The following is an 18,173-nucleotide window of genomic DNA, read 5'->3' on the forward strand; positions in this document are numbered from 1 at the left end:
GTTAACTGTGCTGCATTAAAAGGCAGACGGATTTCAAAATAGCTGGCCCTGCAGTGTGGTTGGTAGTTGCCCACAAATAAGTCAAAAGCCCCTGCTCTGGGTGTATTTTTGCCCCATGTGGATTGTCTAGGCACAGCATGTTTTGAGCACACCCGGCCCTGACCGAGTCACCAACTGCTGAAAACCATTTACTTAAAAGTTTTACAAAAAGATGCACAGAATAATTTGGTGGCAAATAGCAAGTATTTATTTGAAATGAAAACAAAAAGTAAGTACCTGAACTATTGCATTTAATCATGTATTGTAGTTGTGTTACTCTACCTTTTTGCATTGGAGACAAATATACAATAAACATTCAGATATCACAGATTGCACACTAGATAGTAATTCTTCAGGCCTTTTACATGACCACCAAAAAAACAGATATTGGATTCCGCAATATAGTACAAAATTCCACCCCTCCAGTCATAGCCAGTTATCTTCAATTTACTCCTGTTGCTGTACAAATAAATGGCCATTTACCTAGGGCTTACAAGTTAATAACAGGACAAAAAAATATACATTGTACTGACACAAAAAGTCAGTTGTGTTAAGTCATGCAACAAGTAACCAAACTTGCCGAAATTAAAAATATTTTCTAAAAACAGTTTTAACTGCATAAATATTTTTTATACACAGTTCATTTACCAAAACAAAAAGGAGTCTTTAAATGATACAAAGCAAAAAATAAGTTTCTACTGATTTTATATATAAGAAAGTGCAAAATAATGTCTCTAAAGTGTTTTTGCTATTGGACTGATGAAGGACCGAGGCAGCCACTCTCACCTTCATAAGCATGGACACTACAGCCACACATTACAGACAAACAAAAGGTAGAGCACATGGATGCATTAGGAAAGAAATATACTGAAGAACGAGGCAGGAGAAGAGGTGGGAGCTATTTGACAGTGCAATGGGCTAGTAGGCTGCTTCTAGCTCAATAAGTTTGGAGGAAAGAACTCAGGTTGCTATCTGGAGAAACAAAGCCACTGAGGGCATGCTATGAGATTGCCCCTACCCCCAACTGAGAAGCCGTCTGACTAGTCCAGAACACAGTGAGGAGCGTCTGTGGGCTTACAAAAGAGAAAGTGGTTTACGTTCTCTAACAGTAGCTGCCAGGGACCTGTCAAGGCTCAACTGCACCAAGAACGTGTGTTGCTCAGTGTCCTCTAATTCTGGTGGAGTCTGGGAGTTTTCAGGCAAGTGGCGTTGGGAGGCTATGCAGCAGCATTCTTGAGGCAGCGGAACCACCACCTTCCCCTCACCAGCAGCTGGCTTCTGTATTCAACCCCTCTGGATACACAAATGAGTTCTGGAAGAACTTAGCCCCAGCCAAGCAGCTGAGGCGCTGAATTTCCACTGAACTTTCAGTACACCTATGCACAAGTTTAACACAATCATCCACACAGGAGAAAAGCTACCTTCTAGCCGAGAAGAGAGCCAAATGTAAAAAGTGTAGAATAACACTGGTACAACATGTCTATAAAATCAAACAGAGAGAGAGAGAGAGAGAGAGACGGGGAGAGAAGCATAGTAAACGTCAATACACATCCTGCTGTCTTCTAATGACCCAGCATTAGCTGTACTGTTATGTTTGTGCCATCCAGTGCTTTGAATTTCATTTGAAATAATTAATGGTGTGTGGGGGGGAATATTCTCAAGCTAGAGAGGCAGATTTCCAAGCTAAATCATGTCAAGTATTTATTTGGAGAAATAAAAATGCAGTGGAGTAAAGGTGCTTTCAGAGAATTTCAAATAGTGAATGTTTACAAGACATTAAAATTTGCCATTTGAAAACGTGCTATTAGGGAGAGATCTATAAACCATTTAAGCACATTGTTTAAGCTTAAGACTACTTAGTTTCCTAAATAAACTGCTCAGTAAACAATGGGACCTCCCAGCCACTTTAGGCTAGCTAGAGCTCTTGGTGGACTCTACAGGGCTGAGTTTCCTTGCAGGTATCAAAATGCAAGGCAGTCACTTGGAGCAGGGCCAGTGGTACCCAAAAGTGGATGAAGTAATCTTAAATAAAGTTGCATGTGTCCTTATGTGGAATGACTCCCTTGGAGACCTAAAATACACATACCAGGCCTATTACTTATTAATTGCAGTCCAGCACAGCTGTTAAAAAGAATACATTTTCAAAATATATAACCACCTTAATCAGTGCATAAATCTCACCAGGGATGTTTGAGGGGACAAAATGTCAGTGAGCTTTATTGACTGCAAAAAGGAAATGGATCAAGAGTAGGCAGAGGTGGGAGCTTCCCTTTTTTTCTGTGCAAATTACTCAGATCAACGGTAAAGGATGCTGCTTCTTCTCCTGAAGTACAAATTAGAATTTAGGTCATTTTGCCTCAGGGTTGTGCCACATTCTGTTTCACTTCATTGGGTGCCATGGTTTTTGTGGTTATTTGTAGCCGCTCTATTCCACTGTTAAAAAAAGCAGTGGAACAATTTTATGAGTATCCCTAACTCTCAAGACCAATTCATCTCACAGCCATTTACAAAATATATACACATTCCATTGAAAAATAAGCAATCACTTTCCAAAACTTCTTAAGAGAGGACGTCAATGAGTTGGATCTGCTCTGTGAATTCCCCATCTCTAGGGTCAAGTGCATCTCTTATACTGGCGGGGGCGGGGGGAGTGTGAAAAGTGAAAAGTAAAAGAAGAAACTGATTTTTTGTTAAATCTTAAAACAGCTTGAAAGATAAATCTTTCTTCAGTGAACGCTGAACCTTCCCCAAAGCTGATGGTGCAATAATGAATAATGAAGGCAGTCTAAAAAGTGGATGCAACACAGCACAACCCAAGAGGAATGAGCAAGCCCCACAAAAGTGAATGAAATGTGGGCAATCATTCTTGTGCAATTTGCATTCCCTTCAAAGGGGCCTGAGTAGGAGAAACCCCCAATGGATCAGGCCCACTATTAGCATTATCCAGTTATAAGAGCAAAGATTCCAAGTCAGTTCTGCAGACAATACTTAAGAGAAAAACAATGGTCCGTTTTCTGTTTCAGGAGAGAAAAATTATACCGGAGTTGCATGCAAGGCATTTACTGCAATCGGAAGTATCTGCTGACTTTTGCAATACCTGGATCAGCTCATCACTGCTATGGAATGAACAGAACAGCAGATCCACTGTGTATTAAAAAAGACCTTATTAAATATGAGGGCAGAGGTGCTAAGTAGCTTCAGTTTTTTAAAAAATATGCAAAGAAAGAGGGTCCTTGTTACCTTACTGTTTAGAATAAAATATTCCAAGTCCTATTGCCCCTAAGAAATGGGTTTTTCTCCCCTTTTCAAAATTTCTCTCTAAATAGGCTGGTATAAGTTAAGATAATGCAAATAACTGAAAGAACAAACATGCAGCCTGGGTTGTAAAGGGGAAAAAATACAGATAATGCCTCTTGATACTTTAAAAAAACAACAACACACATTCATATTTAAGTTGATAGATGAGCTCAAGATGAGACACAAGGTATAGTGGTTGGTCTAAAGTCCCCTGTAACAGGCAGTTAAGTTCATATTTAGATAAAAAGGCCATTATATCTATTTACAATATCCACAGTTCGCTTGCGAAGAAGGCAGATGTATAACTATCTTTTAAAAAGCCGCCTCCTTTCCGCAACACAAATAAGGTGACTAGCTCTACAAAACCAAGACAGAGGAAACTATGGTCAAGGATGAAGTTTCCTCTCAGCCGTGTTTGCGGGGAAGGCTGGGTCTTGAGAATTCGACTGCAGTCTCCGGCCCAATGCTCGCTGGCCATGTGACTATTTCCAGCTCCAGATCTGCAAATGTACATGCGGAATTAATGATCCCTTTTCCTTTCAGTGCTTTTTTGCACAGTACAAAAATGAAGCGTCAAGGGCGAGCGTTCCAGCCCCCTCTGAATGTACTGCACATCCCTGTAAAGAATTCACAGAGTTCTTGTGCACCCTGCAGGGCCAAGTCTTGAGTCTGGATTGTTCGTCAATTCCAGGAGCCCTCCTCAGGGCCTCGCTCATGTTGCAGATTGTAGTAACAGTTCTGGCAAACCCGCACTGGGGAGGAGATTTTCAAACGCTTGATTTCAGACTGAAAGCGACTGCACCTGAGAAGAGGAAAGCAAGACGGTGAGCTGCCGTTGCCCTTGCTGCACGTACTTGCTTGCTCAGATGAAGGGGACTTGTGTTCTCTTCTACCACTTCACACAGAACTACCAAAGCAGCAGTGCTCAAACTATTATACCAATTGCGAAAGAAGGGCAGCCAAGTGGTCATTTTGCTGCTACCTACAAACAAAAACTTAAGTTTTATGCTTTGATACAACATGAAACTTATGAGGGGTTCATATTTTGTAAGTAAATTTATTGTTGTGATTACTGGTCAAAACGTAACGTAACATTAAAAAAATGTTATTTTACCCATAAAATATAAAAGAAACATAACGTAACAGAAAAGGGGGGGGCTTAATATAATACAATTTAAAAATAATAACCTAAAATACCTATCTGCAGTAATATATAGAGTTAGACTAGACCTAAAATTAAAAATTTAGAAGGTGGTTAAGTAAATATAGAGGTTGTAGTGACCAGTCCCCCCAACCTCTAAAGAGTTTACAGGCTGGTGAACTTCAGGGCTCAAACAATCAGTCGACCAGGCGGGAGGGACTTGAGAGCTGCATGGGGAATTCTGGGTAGAAGAAAGGAAGTCTGTGCTGGGAGCATGGAGGAGGACATGCAGCAAGGGAGTTTTGCTGCAGGAGGATGACTGTAGATCCTTGTAAGACAGGATTGCAGGAGACTTGATTCTCATCAGGAGTTTGGTGAGTTCAAGGGATGGAAGCCAGGGTTTTTGGTTTCAGGTATTTAGTCTAGGAAAAGAGTGTTTAATCAGACTTCACGTCAGGAATTTATATTTCTTTGTATGTGTGCTTTGCATTTTCCTAAATATCTGTTATTTTCAACTAAGTAACTAAGATTTAAAAGTGTGCCACCTTAGAACCAGCAAGACATATTGAAGCATTCTTGTTACCATGTTAAACATTTTTAAGAATATCTAAAAAGCCAAAAGCCTCATATGGAACTAGTCTGTAGTAATATTAATAAAAAGCCTCCCCCCTCTCTGTTCTTTACTTTTTACAAGCTTTATAGAATTGATTAACCCAGCAGGAGAAAAGGGGCCATAAGGAGGATTTCTCTGGTGCAAAACACATCTCAATTAGAGCTTGGCCAAATTAACAATTAACACCACATGCAGGCAGACGCCTGGAGAAACAATTGGATTTATACAATTGCTTGTTAGTAAGGAGGAAAAGGCGAATGGGGATCTTTGATCACTCCACTGCCCATTCAGAGTAGCCTGTAGGAGAGATCTGGTGGCAGCAGTAAACTACCAGAACGTTTGGGTTGACCAGAATCTTTTTCTTAGCTTTCTGGGATTTGAAAGTTAAGGATTTTTAATTGTTTGTAGGCAGCTTCTCTGATCACGCTGCGGAAAAGACTCATCGCTGATAGGAGTCATTTCTGAGCTAGCTGACTGAGAAGGCTGCTAAGAGCTGCTTAAAACTGGTTCAGCCAGTTTATTCATTGACTGACCTGAGTCAGGAAAGGAAATTTCCACACACCAATTCTCCACGGAGGTCATTCTCACAACTGGGCAAGCGGGCCGGTGGATGGGTGGGCGAAAGGCTTGGTAAACTTACCTTCTCCCCAGACAACTGGGTTCTCCAGTTGGATGTGAGAAATGCGCTCCCAGACAAGTAGCACTGTGTGCCTGCAGCGCAGAGGTGCAAAGGCCCCTGGAAATCCCACAATGCGCTGCGCAAGTGTGCGGAGCATTGTGGGGATACCCCCAGTGACGGGCAGGTGCCCATCAGTGTGTGAAAGCAGCCAGAGGTGAAACATAGTCAGGAGAGCACGGTTAAGGGAGAGCTCGCTCCCTTAACCTCATTAAAGAGGCAGGCTCCCCAGCCAGATTTGCCACTGAGGTGCCCCTAGCCCGGTCTTGGTGCTCGTGAAAACAGCCTCATAAATCTATTTCTAAGTTTAAAGGGCAGGAATGCATAAAGTAGCAACATAGTAGTTAATATATGGAATCGCATCTGCAAAAAGGCAGTTTAAACATTCCGTGTTAGAGGCCCTAAATCTATCATTAATCTGTCTCAGCATTTTTCTCCTTATCACATCAGAAACGGCAATGTAGGGCATAATGGATAATGTCCTCCACTTGCCCTGAACCACAAGGGCAGAGTCGCTGTTCCATAGGGAGTTTGTGGAATCTACCTTCAAGATACGCTGTAGGGTGTTTCTATTTTCATGTGATGCTGGAGAGTAAGAGCGGCCCTTCCACAAGGCAGGGTGAGATGGGGAGGAAGTGCCAGGCCCCCACCAGCACAGGCAACACCTGCTGTCCACTGCCACCTCGCCTCCTTGCCCTGCTGGGGCTCACTGTTCACTGATGAGTGAGGCATCAAGCAAAATGTCTTGGACTGCTCCTGTTCGAGAGCTAGCACTCATGTTGGCCAGAGATAATGGTAACTGTGTAATCTGTAGCATGATCTGTTGCCATTCATAAGCCTGCGTTCTGAGCCTGCGTAGGACCTTGCAGGTGGAATATCCAAGCTCCTCATGGTGCTTGGGCACCACCCCTCACGCTTGGCTCGACCATTTATTTTGGAAGTTGGCGTGACATTTCTTTAGTTCATTTCCGACCACCGAAGCGTTCACCTTATCGGTTAGGGCTCTTTGGTTATACTGGTTCCTATAGCAGAGAGTGAGTTTCTGGGTTTTTTGTTGTTATTCTTCTGCTAAATGAACTGGTTTACTGAAGGTTTTGTAAGTTTACCTGGATTGACTCGGCTAGTATCTTATTTCCCATGTCTCAGTGGATGTTAGAAAGACTTAAGAAGTGTAAGTGGGGTGGGGGGATTGCCCTCGATGGATCGGCATAATTCCTGCTTGCTCTGTTTAGGCAAAGATTATAATACTAGGACTTGCCAGATTTGCACATTCTTTTCTTGCCATACACTAAAAAACAGGTCACTAACTCAGAGCAGCATTGTATGAGCAAACTCTTCGTCACCCGACTCTGATGCCATGATCTCCACATCCACTATTATCAACCTTGGTGTTGATGCCGGCTGTTACATCGGTATCAGCTTCCACCTTGAGACTGGCATTGGGCAAACATGTATTAAAATACCCTGCAGAGGTTTCAAAAGCCCCTGCCTCTGAAAGACATCAGAAGAGGCACAGGATACAGAGGAGGTCCTCATATGAGAATAGGCATTTTGACTCACTGACATGGAAGCGTAGATCACTCAAGTCGGCAGAGTCTTCAACATCAAAGACCTCACTCCATATTCCATCCCTGTCGGGTTCAGATGCCTGTGACATGGACGTCTCCTCTGTCGACACCAAAGTGCACCTCAACACTGACATCTATCTCGTCAGGGGAATCACCCGTGTTGACTATGCCAGAGTCTCCTCCACTATCAATTTCACAGCAACCATCAGCATCAACTACAGTTCTGATGGAACAAGTCTTGGACCCGGTTCCAAAGTCGACTGAGACTGCACTACGACGGCTGACTCTGTTATTGGATCCATCAACATTGATGGCATCACAAGCCTTTAGAACAGGGCCAGCTTTTCCCCTCGATGTCTATTATTAGCAATAGCAATAGCACTTACATTTATGTGCCGCTCTATAGCCAGATCTCTCTAAGCGGTTTACAATGATTTAGCATATTGCCCCCAACATTCTGGGTACTCATTTTACCGACCTCGGAAGGATGGAAGGCTGAGTCAACCTTGAGCCCCTGGTCAGGATCAAACTTGGAACCTTCTGGTTACAGGGCAGCAGTTTTACCACTGTGCCACCAGGGGCTCAATGCAGTGTCATTATTGACACTGACACGGAGGAGGAAGGTGTCCTTATGGGGAAGACCCTAACTGAGTGGCTACTCACTCTTTGCTCTTACTTAATTCTTCAGAAAGCACCCCCTTGGCTGCAACATTTAGAGGTTTCTTTAGGCACATGTGCAGCGGCAACTTTTGGTCACTTTTGGTCCAAGGAGGCATTGGGGTGGAAAGGAGGTAAGCTGCTGCCCCCGCCGGACCATTTTAAAAGGCAGCACCAGCAGGGGAAATGCAGTGGGAGGGGTGAGAGCACCCTTCCCCACACACACACCTTCGAACTGGCAGGCACCGGTTCCGTGCACACCACTAGCCCACTGTGGGACATGCAAGACATAGGAACTATGGATAATAACACAGGAGGTTTCACATCAGTTTCCCGAAACAGCTGTGTTCCAAGGGTTAAAATCCTTCTTGTCTTCGATTCAGGGAAGGATAGTTCAGATATAACTAGACAATACCACTGCCATTGCCTACATAAACAGGCAAGGAGGTACAGTCTCAAGTTCCCTATGCACCCTGAGTGTCCAATTGTGGAACTGATACATTGCTCATCAAATTTACCCAATTGCAATGCACATAAAAGGGATAGAGAATACTCTGGCAAACAATTTAAGCAGGACAGTAATGGGTTTACAACACCACGAATGGGAGATTCATCCAAACTATTTAACCAAGATACTCAACTCCTGGGAGCATGCATCACTGGATCTGTTTGCAATGGATCAGAATACAAAATGCTCTAAATATTGCCCCACAGCTGGTTTGCAACAAAACTCCAGCAGAGATGCATTCCAGCGGAGTTGGAGGAATGAACTCCTGTATGTGTTTTCTACTTACCCTCTGCTGGGAAGAGTAGTGCCCAGAATTCTCCAAGAGCATGTGTCGTACATTCTGCTGACCCCTTGTTGGCTGCGCCAAGTGTGGTTTCCATTTCTACTCAGACAGCTGCCAGGCTGGTGGCTACCACAATGTCCGGATCTACTGTCCCAGGACTGGGGTTAAATTCTACATCCCAATCTAAAGACTCTAAAGCTGACAGCTTGAAGGGCTGGCTTTTCAATAGAATACTCTTAAATGAGAGAAAAGTCTCCACTAGGTGTAATTACGCTTACAAGTGGAGGAGGTTTAAATCATATGCATGTGCACAGGGTTTTAGTCCTGAAGACGCGCCTATTAGACAAATACTTAACAAGCTTGAAACACAGTGGATTGGCCACTGTTTCCTTGAAGGTCCACTTAGCTGCAATATCCTCAAAACATAAGTGATGAGATTGGAAGAACTGCATTTTCTCATCCGGATTGCAAACGTTTCCTGAAGGAGTTAAATAATCTATATCCCCAAGTTAGACAACCGCTTGGGAGATTTTCATTGGTGCTTGCGACTCTGAACGAGCTGCCTATTGAACTAATGGCAACTCTTTCCTTGAAATTAATTACACTAAAAACATGTTTTCTAGTGGCCATAACTACAGCAAAGAGAGTTAGTGAGTTAACAACTTTTAGAATTGATTTGCTTTATTCTAGATTTTATCCTGACAAAGTGCTCATGAGAATGGACTCATTCTGTCCTAAAGTAGTATTAGATTTTCACCTAAATCAGGACATAGTGCTGCCCACATTTTTCAGGAACGCTACTATGCCTTTGGAGAAGCATCTTTACATGCATTGGATGTCCAGCAGACACTGTTATTTTACTTAAATAGAACTTAAGGATTTCTGTCAGAGTAATCAACTTTTTGTAGCCTATAAGGGCAGATCCAAGGGCAAGCCTGTATCAAGGCAACACCTATCCCATTGGTTGGTAGAACTAATATCTCTAGCATACAAAGTTCAGATGGTGGACCCTCCACGCACAATTAGAGCACACTCTACAAGATCATATGCTGCATCTGTGGCACATCTCTCTGGTATCCTTACTGATGACATTTGTAAGACAGCCACTTGGTCGTCAGAGCTGGCTTTTGTAAAACACTATTCAATGATTATCTAGACCAGGCCTGCTCAACTTCGGCCCTCCTGCAGATGTTGGCCTACAATTCCCATAATCCCTGGCTATTGGCTGCTGTGGCTGAGAATTATGGGAGTTGTAGTCCAAAAACAGCTGGGGGGCCTAAGTTGAGCAGGCCTGATTTAGACCCATTTCAAACTGGCTTCTTAGTGGGCTATGGGATGGAGACTGCCTTGGTCGGCCTAATGGATGATCTCCAGTTGGGAATTGACAGAGGAAGTGTGACTCTGTTGGTCTTTTTGAACCTCTCGGCGGCTTTCAATACTGTCGACCATAGTATCCTTCTGGAACATCTGAGGGTGTTGGGGGTGGGAGGCACTGTTTTACAGTGGTTCCGCTCCTACCTCTCGGACAGATTCCAGAGAATAAACTGAAGCTGAATCCAGATAAGACGGAGGTACTACAGGGTCAGAACTCCAGAGACGATTTTGATCTACCTGTTCTAGATGGGGTCACATTTCCCCGAAAGGAACAGGTTCGCAGTCTGGGAGTACTTCTGGATCCACACCTCTCCCTGGTTTCTCAGGTTGAGGTAGTGGCCAGGGGTGCTTTCTATCAGCTTCGGCTGGTACGTCAGCTGCTTCCGTTTCTTGAGATCAATGACCTCAAAACAGTGGTACATTTGTTGGTAACCTCCAGGCTGGACTTCTGTAATGCGCTCTATGTGGGGCTGCCTTTGTACGTAGTCCGGAAACTTCAGTTGGTTCAGAATGCAGCAGCCAGGTTGGTCTCCGGGTAATCTCGGAGAGACCACATTACTCCCTTGTTGATTGAGCTACACTGGCTGCCAAAAGGTTTCCGGGCAGAATACAAAGTGCTAGTTATAACTTATAAAGCCCTAAACAGCTTAGGCCCTGGGTATTTAAGAGAACTTCTTCATTATTTGCCCCACCACCCACTGAGGTCACTTGAGGAGGTCCGTCTCCAGTTATCGCCAGCTCGTCTGGTGGCCACACGGAGACGGGCCTTCTCAACTGCTGCCCCGAGATTGTGGAATGCGCTCCCTGCTGAGATACGATCCTCCCTATCTCTGACTATTTTTAAAAAACATCTGAAGACCCAACTCTTCACCCAAGCTTTTTCAGCTTTTTAAATTTGTAGGTTTTAATTTTATGCTGTTTTTACATTCTTAATCTGTTTTAACCTTTTATATTTGTTTTAATTGTTTTTATGTCATTGTTAACAGCCCAGAGACGAAAGTTTGGGCAGTATATACGTTAAATAAATAAATAAATAAATAAATAATTGACCTACATTCTGCTGCAGAGGCTAACTTTGGAAGGGGACTCCTTGAAGCGGGTCTTGCAATAAATTACTGCTCACTCCACTTTCAAAAGCTCGCTAAACACCCAGGCTTATGAATGGCAACAGATCACACTACAGATAAACAGGTTGCTCACTTGTAACTTTTGATCTTTAAGTGACTGGTTGACATTTATAAGACCCACCCATCCTCCCCGCAGCAGTAAGTACATAAAAGGACATTAATATGTTCTCTCAAGAAAACTCAGTGAGAGGATCGTCAGATGACAGTAGTCGTCCAGCAACCTAAGGAATGACATTCCAATTGCCAAAATAAACGGTCACGCCGAGCATGAGGTGCGGTCCATGAGTGCCACAAGGAGTTTGGCTATTCCATCTGCGAGGTTCTGTGCAGGTGCAGAACACAGGCTTACAAATGTCAACAGATCACTTACAGGTGAGCAACCTGTTTTTCTACTAAATCACAAGAAATCCGTAACAGTGTAATTTCCACCATATGCCAACTGATGATATTATTTATGCCATCTACCTCAAAATAAATTACTTCTCTAAAAGAGGAGTGGACTAAATCTATTTTCCTTTTCTGGGGGTGGGTGGGGGAGATTGTTAGGGGTGTGCACGGAACCGTCTGGCCTGGTCCGGTCCGGTCCCCATCGACCCCCCCTCCCTCAGTCCGGTCCACGGACTTTTTTTAAAAAAAAAAATTAAATGCAAAAAGGAACTACCTGTAGCCCCTTCGGGGGGTGGGGGTTTGCTGTAGTCGCGGGGTGTGTGTGTCCGCGTGGGTTCCCTCTCCTCCACTGGCCTCCCTCATCACCACTGCCGCCGGGTAAACGTAGTCATTTTGGCCTTTCGGGCCTCCGTAAAAGCAAGCGGCCACCATTTTGGCGGCCACCGCGCACACACAAATGGCCTCTGCGAGGCCGTAGGCCATGCCAAGCCTCGCAGAGGGCATTTGCGCATGTGCGGTGGTGGCCAAAATGGCAACCGCTGGCTTTTACAGAGCCTGAAAGGGCCAAAAAGACGTTTACCTGGCTGCGGCGGCGATGAGGGAGGCCAGCGGGGGAAGAGGGAACCTGTGCAGACACACACACACACACACCCCGCGGCTACAGCAAGTCCCCCGAAGGGGCTACAGGTAGTTCCTTTTTATATTTTAAAGTTTTTTTAAAAAAGTTTGCAGACCTGCCAGACTGGACCCGGCAGTCCGGTTCCAGTCCAGACGGAACCGGGGGTGGTGGTGTTTCGATTCGACCACGAACCCCCAGACAGAACCGTTGAACCGGTTCTGCACATCCCTAGAGATTGTTACTTCAATAAGCAAGGCTATTTTACATTAATCATTTAAAAGTTCTTCAGATGCTAGCAGCTTTCAGACAATTGCTCTACAATACATCCACAGGAGAGACAGCAACAAAGCCTTACTTCTGACAAAAGAGTTGCCCACAGTTCCTGCAGTGGTGACGTCTTTCAGTGAGAGAGAACCGGACGGAGCAGCTCGAGCAGCTGTCTCCTCCCTCATCTTTCACCCAATGGTCAGCTGCAGAGCGGCCAGGCTGGTCACTCACTGACCAGCTGAACACTCGGCCTCTGCTGTCGCCTACGAGAATCCGGCTGTGATCCCTGGAAAAACCAACACAAAACTCAAGTTAGGCAAAAGCATCTTGCATCTAGCCTGGCTGGAGAGAAGGATATGGAGGGGATGCCCCTGGCCAAAAGAAACTAGTCCTCCCACTCAATGCTCTGCTGCTGTACTGCACATGAAGAAAGCAAATGCTGAATGCAGCAGCTTTGCTGAGCCAGACTACAGTCCACCCAATCAACACTGTTTCCAACAGTGGCCAATCAAATGCTGGTAGAAGCTCACAAGCAGCACTTGAGGGTGACTGCCATCCTTGGTCTGAGACTCAGAGGCATGTTCCAGACTGACACTGTGCTAGTGCAAACAAGATGGACTAGTGGAAGGATATTGTGCTCACTCATGCCCCAAAGCTGGGAGCTTGCATTCCAAATGCGTGTTGCCCCAGTGCTCAAGCACCCAGTGGCATGCCTCCTGTGGGGAAACCTCCTTCTCAGTCGATATATGTTGCAGCAGTCCTTGTGCTGTAAGGGCAATGCTTGCACAAGCAGACCCAGAGCGTAAGAGATGGGAGCATACGCTCAGCTACAGTCTTCTCTCATGTGTGCTTCATGGGGAGAGGTCCATCAATGGCCACTAGTCGGAGGGCTGTGGGCCACCTCCAGTCTCAAAAGGCAGGATGGCTCTGAGAACCAGTTGCAGGGGAGTAATGGCAGGAGAGAGGGCACGCCCTCAACTCCTGCCTGTGGCTTCCAGCAGCATCTGGTGGGCCACTGTGAGAAACAGGATGCTGGACTAGATGGGCCTTGGGCCTGATCCAGCAGGGCTGTTCTTATGTTCATCTTTTGTTTTGTTGCATTGGGGCAACCTTTGTCTGGATGTCACCCCCTTCCTCTTTCTGCAGCCATTCCATTTAACTCTCATGCCCAACAGCCACCAAGAGATCAATCGGCCATGAATGGGTCTAATCCTTTCGAAGCCATTTTCAGTCAGTGATCATTGCCACAGATCACAGGAGTAAATTAATCTTGGAGCTAGCTTGTGGCTTGGGATTGGGACTGGGATTGGGATTGTGGATTGGAAGCTTGAAAATGCTACTGTGCCTTTAATGGCATTTTTTTGCCGGGGGGGGGGGGGCGACGACACACCCCATCTTGCCATGAGGAGGCAAAGGGCCAGTTACTCACTTGGAGATGCCCAGTGCTGTGATCTCTGCAGGATGTGCGTTGTCCTTGCGGTCAAAGGCTGTGTGCATAGTGAGTTTGCTCCTGAATACTAGCTGCCGCTCCCATCTGTAGCCTGAGAAAGGAAAAAAGGCAAGCATGTAAGCGGATGTGGCTGGCGGGCAGATTAATAGGTGAACTGAAGAGGGCAGCACCACAGACCAAATACAGCAACAGAGTCCCATGGATGCAGCAGACGAATGTCCTTTGTCACAATCCTTTAAAAAAAATAAAAAATCCCTTCAAATGGCTAAGAGAGGAAGATGAGGATGCCCAACCCCAGAGCTATCCAATTGTGTCCCAATGACAAAGAAAGGAAGGATGGGGGTAGGATGGAAGCTGGACCATTCTTAGAATTAAGAATTCCTATTGCTTCTCCTAGCTTGAAACAGGAGGCGTCTGTGGGAAGTGGGTCAACCACACTGTTGAGTCTGCCTTCCAGTTTGCACAGGGCCAATCCTTCATTTTCAAACTGTCCAACTCTGTCTCCATGTGTACATTTGCAATTATTTTAGCCTCATAAAAGCCTCATAAAAGGTTTCAGCTTTTAACTTTAAAAAACCACCTTTTTCTTCTTCTCATGCACATCCCTACTCTCAAAAGTAGAGATGTGCAGCACGAACCGGTTCGGTGGTCCTTTTGTGGACCGCCGAACCTGTTCAAAAATCGTGGTTTGGCGGTGGTGGGGTTACCGTTAAGAAGCAGAGAGGGTGTCTGCAAAATTGCTGGTGCGGGCGGCACCAACCAGGGCAACAAGGAGGTATGCTGCCACCCCGCGCCAGAGATTTTGCAGACAGAGCCAGCGGGGGAGAGCACCTTCCCTGCTCCTCAAAGGTAAACCCCACCACCACCACACCGGCCGTCTGCAGTTCCATGCACATCCCTACTGAAAAGCACACAAAGAATGGAGATACAGGATAACACCATCCTCCACTGTAAAGACAACACCATCCTCCACTGTAAATGGTTATCCTCTGGCCTCCAAATCAATATCTTCCCTTCTCTGTAAGGAAAGTACCACTCAACAATCTCTACCTTCAGATCCCACACTCCAGGAGCACATCACGTCAGCATCCAAATACTTGCAACAAGCTTCTGGTTTGGTATTCCATACCTGGCTTGAGCTTGCTGTAATGCCGCAGGTCCACTTGGTTAGGATGTGAGTGGTTCGCCTGAGCTAGCGGGTATCCCTTTGTCTGCCCATCTGAGTAGTTGACAAAGATGAAGCCATCCTTCTCGTCCAAGCTGAGCTGGTCAGACCAGCGCCTCGAGTCGTCAGAGCTGCTGTCTGCTGACCATGCAGCTGCTGCTCGGCCAGAGGATGTCCGGGGCCGGTGGCTGGCATTGCCATGCTGGTTCCGGCTCTCCTGCGTCTTCAGGTCCTGGTTGAGGCCTTGATCTTCTGCTTCAGAATCACTGCTCTCTTCATCTGGGGCTTCCTGCCCTGTTATGCACAAAAAACACCTGGTTCAAGTCTCTACAGCCTCACAAAAACCTTGCCAGAAAAAGCGTCTTGGGCAGCCAGCCAGGCCGGGCCCTGGGCAGACTCAACCCCCACCTCTTTCAAGGGCTCCCATTCTCTCTCTCTCTCTCTCTCTCTCTCTCTCTCTCTCTCTCTCACACACACACACACACACATCCTGCTCCGTTTTTGTTCAGCGACAGTCTGAACGTGCATCACACCAACTGTGTATCTTTGGGAATTCACAACTGGAGAGACGGAAATATATGTATGTATGTATGTACATATAAATACACAAAACAGCACCTATTTGTGTTTCTGGACATTCTTCCTGCATCTCTAGTGTCTCCACAGGCTCAGGAGCTGGTGTTTCCGGGACCTGCAGAAACTCCATCCGCCAGAACTAGGAAAAGCAAATACAAAGCATGGAGTGCAGATCTGGATATATATCTCTTTGTGAAATATTACAGACTAAAGCAAAAATAGTAGCATTGCTTGTTGAAAGATTTGCAGAATGCTGGAAGTTTCTAACAAGCATGCCAGTTCCATTGTCTGTTATAATCTATGTTTGCTTTAAATTAGATGCTGTATCAAGTAGACAAGATCTTACTGCCTGCTGAAGAAAGAGGATTGTAGCTGATCTTGCAAAAGCTAATATCCTGTCTAGGGGTGGGGAACATTGGGAAACTATATCCTGGAAACCCACTAAACTCAGATGTTGAAAAAAGCAGATTCCTTTAGTTCCACCCTTTTATTGTTTCAACAATAATAATTCATCCAATTTCTGTTGAGTTCTGCTGTTTGAATTCCAGTAGGAATTGCAGATTCTGGAACGTGGGTAACACATTTTGCAAAATCTCCCAACATTTATGCTTCTGTGGGAAACATCAAATAGCAGAAAGGGGAGGGTGGGGGAGAAATAATCTTTTTCTGCAACAAGCAGCATTTAGAGAAATTTATTTCTATACGGTTGCTGGCACTTACTCGGACCACTCCATCCGAATGCCCTGTCACAATAACGTTCTGGGTATCCCATTCGTTCATTTCTGACATGCAGCAACACAGGATCTGCTGGCTGCGTCCAGTAAAAGTGTTCACGCTAACGATGGGGTTCCCATTGATGCTCCAAACATGGATGTAAGTGCCAGCACAGGATACAATGTCCCCCTAAAAAAACAAAAATGTGTTAAACATACTTCGAGCTCAACAGAAAATCTTCAGGCAAGAATAACGGATACCCAACATCAACTATGGCATTCCCTGTCATCTCAGAGGTAAAGAACATCCCAGTTTCTGAAGAATTAAGGCATCATTTGGTTGGCATCTCCAGCATCACTGACTTAACCAGCCCCATCCAGTGCTGCTATGTAGACAAGAGATTGCAATCTAATTCAAAAGAAACGGACCTTTTCATATGGTACTGCTATGCATGGGAGCCATTTTCTGTCACTACAGTAATGAGAATCGGGCACCACATGGATGAAGTTACTCACATTTGTCCTTCTCATCTAATTGCTTCCAGTCTAGGCAACATTCCAAATTTGGGAATGGCAGAGCAACTGGCTCTCCCTGCATAATGATGGGCTGTGTAGGATGAAGTCACAGGGAAGCCACTTATGTACACCACTGCATTAATGTACGATGGGCCCATCCGCCATACCCTGCAGAGTCCAGTTTCCCAGCCAATAGGCCAATCAGGTGCAAGGAGGGCCAACAATGCTTTCAGAAGGGAAAAGCACATTTTCTGATCAATCACTAATACAAGGTTTCTGGAACCAACAAGGATCCAGCTTTCTTGGGCCATAAATCACACAAATGGCCAAAAGCCCAAGATGGATTATATGATGTTTTCATTTAACACACAGCACCTTAAAAACCAGCAACATTGAAGTATTGTGAGAATGGCCTTGGACAAAATCCAAACCAAACAACAGTTTCTAATCTTCTTTTCTTGTCCAATAGGCAGCTAATGTACCCTTTTAGAAGGCCTTGTCTATGGTAGAGACACTTAGTACATTGTTTTCATACCGTCAGTTCGTTAATGCAGAGTGCTGAAACCGGGGCCCTGTGGCCTCGAAGCTGTGTCAAAAAGGAGAGTTTATTCAAGTCCCAGATGATGCAGGTACGGTCACGAGACCCACTCACAATGATGTGATAGGCCAGTGAAGCTGTTAAACACGTGACTGTCTCTGTATGGCCAAGGAGTGCCTAAAAGAAAGGCAAAACAGACTCAAACACAGGAAAGAATGGATGCATGTCAACCTGCACCCATTGCATATACAGGTAAGCAGATGAGTTATTCTGAGAAACAAGAGTCACAGTGCAAACGGAAAATAGCACATTATCAATAGACGAAAGTAAATAAGATACAACAACAACAACAATTCAATTTCTATACTGCCCTTCCAAAAATGGCTCAGGGCGGTTTACACAGAGAAATAACAAACAAATAATAACAAGCAAACTATCTAAGCAACACAATGCTATGAAAAGTGAAAATGGTGGTAGGGAACATAACACATCAAGGTGCTGCTGCTGCTGAATAACCTCCCATCAGTCAAGGGAGTCACGCAGAAATTTCCTGCACGAGCCACACTGGAATGAATGGAGACTATGTACTGACAGTGCTTGGTGAATTGTCCAGAAAGTTCTAAGCAGCCCCTACTACGTTCCCCACTCCCCACACCTGC

General features: G+C 45.1%; 1 protein-coding gene across 11 annotated transcripts in view; it reads right to left on the reverse strand.

The window, feature by feature from the left end:
- Positions 1 to 224: 224 nt before the first annotated feature.
- The window catches only part of WDFY3 (WD repeat and FYVE domain containing 3), a 256,663-nt gene continuing 238,714 nt past the window's right edge, over positions 225 to 18,173 (reverse strand). For 10 of the 11 annotated variants that reach the window (XM_053255723.1, XM_053255717.1, XM_053255716.1 and 7 more), the window contains 7 exons: positions 17,512 to 17,691; positions 16,468 to 16,650; positions 15,790 to 15,886; positions 15,136 to 15,465; positions 13,986 to 14,097; positions 12,645 to 12,842; positions 225 to 4,138 (listed from right to left, as the gene is read on the reverse strand). In XM_053255723.1, coding sequence (XP_053111698.1) covers positions 4,018 to 4,138; positions 12,645 to 12,842; positions 13,986 to 14,097; positions 15,136 to 15,465; positions 15,790 to 15,886; positions 16,468 to 16,650; positions 17,512 to 17,691 — 1,221 coding nt within the window. In that variant the 3' untranslated portion in view covers positions 225 to 4,017. The other variant, XM_053255722.1, reaches the window with a different exon arrangement.

The sequence above is a fragment of the Hemicordylus capensis genome, chromosome 5, assembly GCF_027244095.1.
Source record: "Hemicordylus capensis ecotype Gifberg chromosome 5, rHemCap1.1.pri, whole genome shotgun sequence".
In the NCBI taxonomy this organism is placed as follows: Eukaryota; Metazoa; Chordata; class Lepidosauria; order Squamata; family Cordylidae; genus Hemicordylus; species Hemicordylus capensis.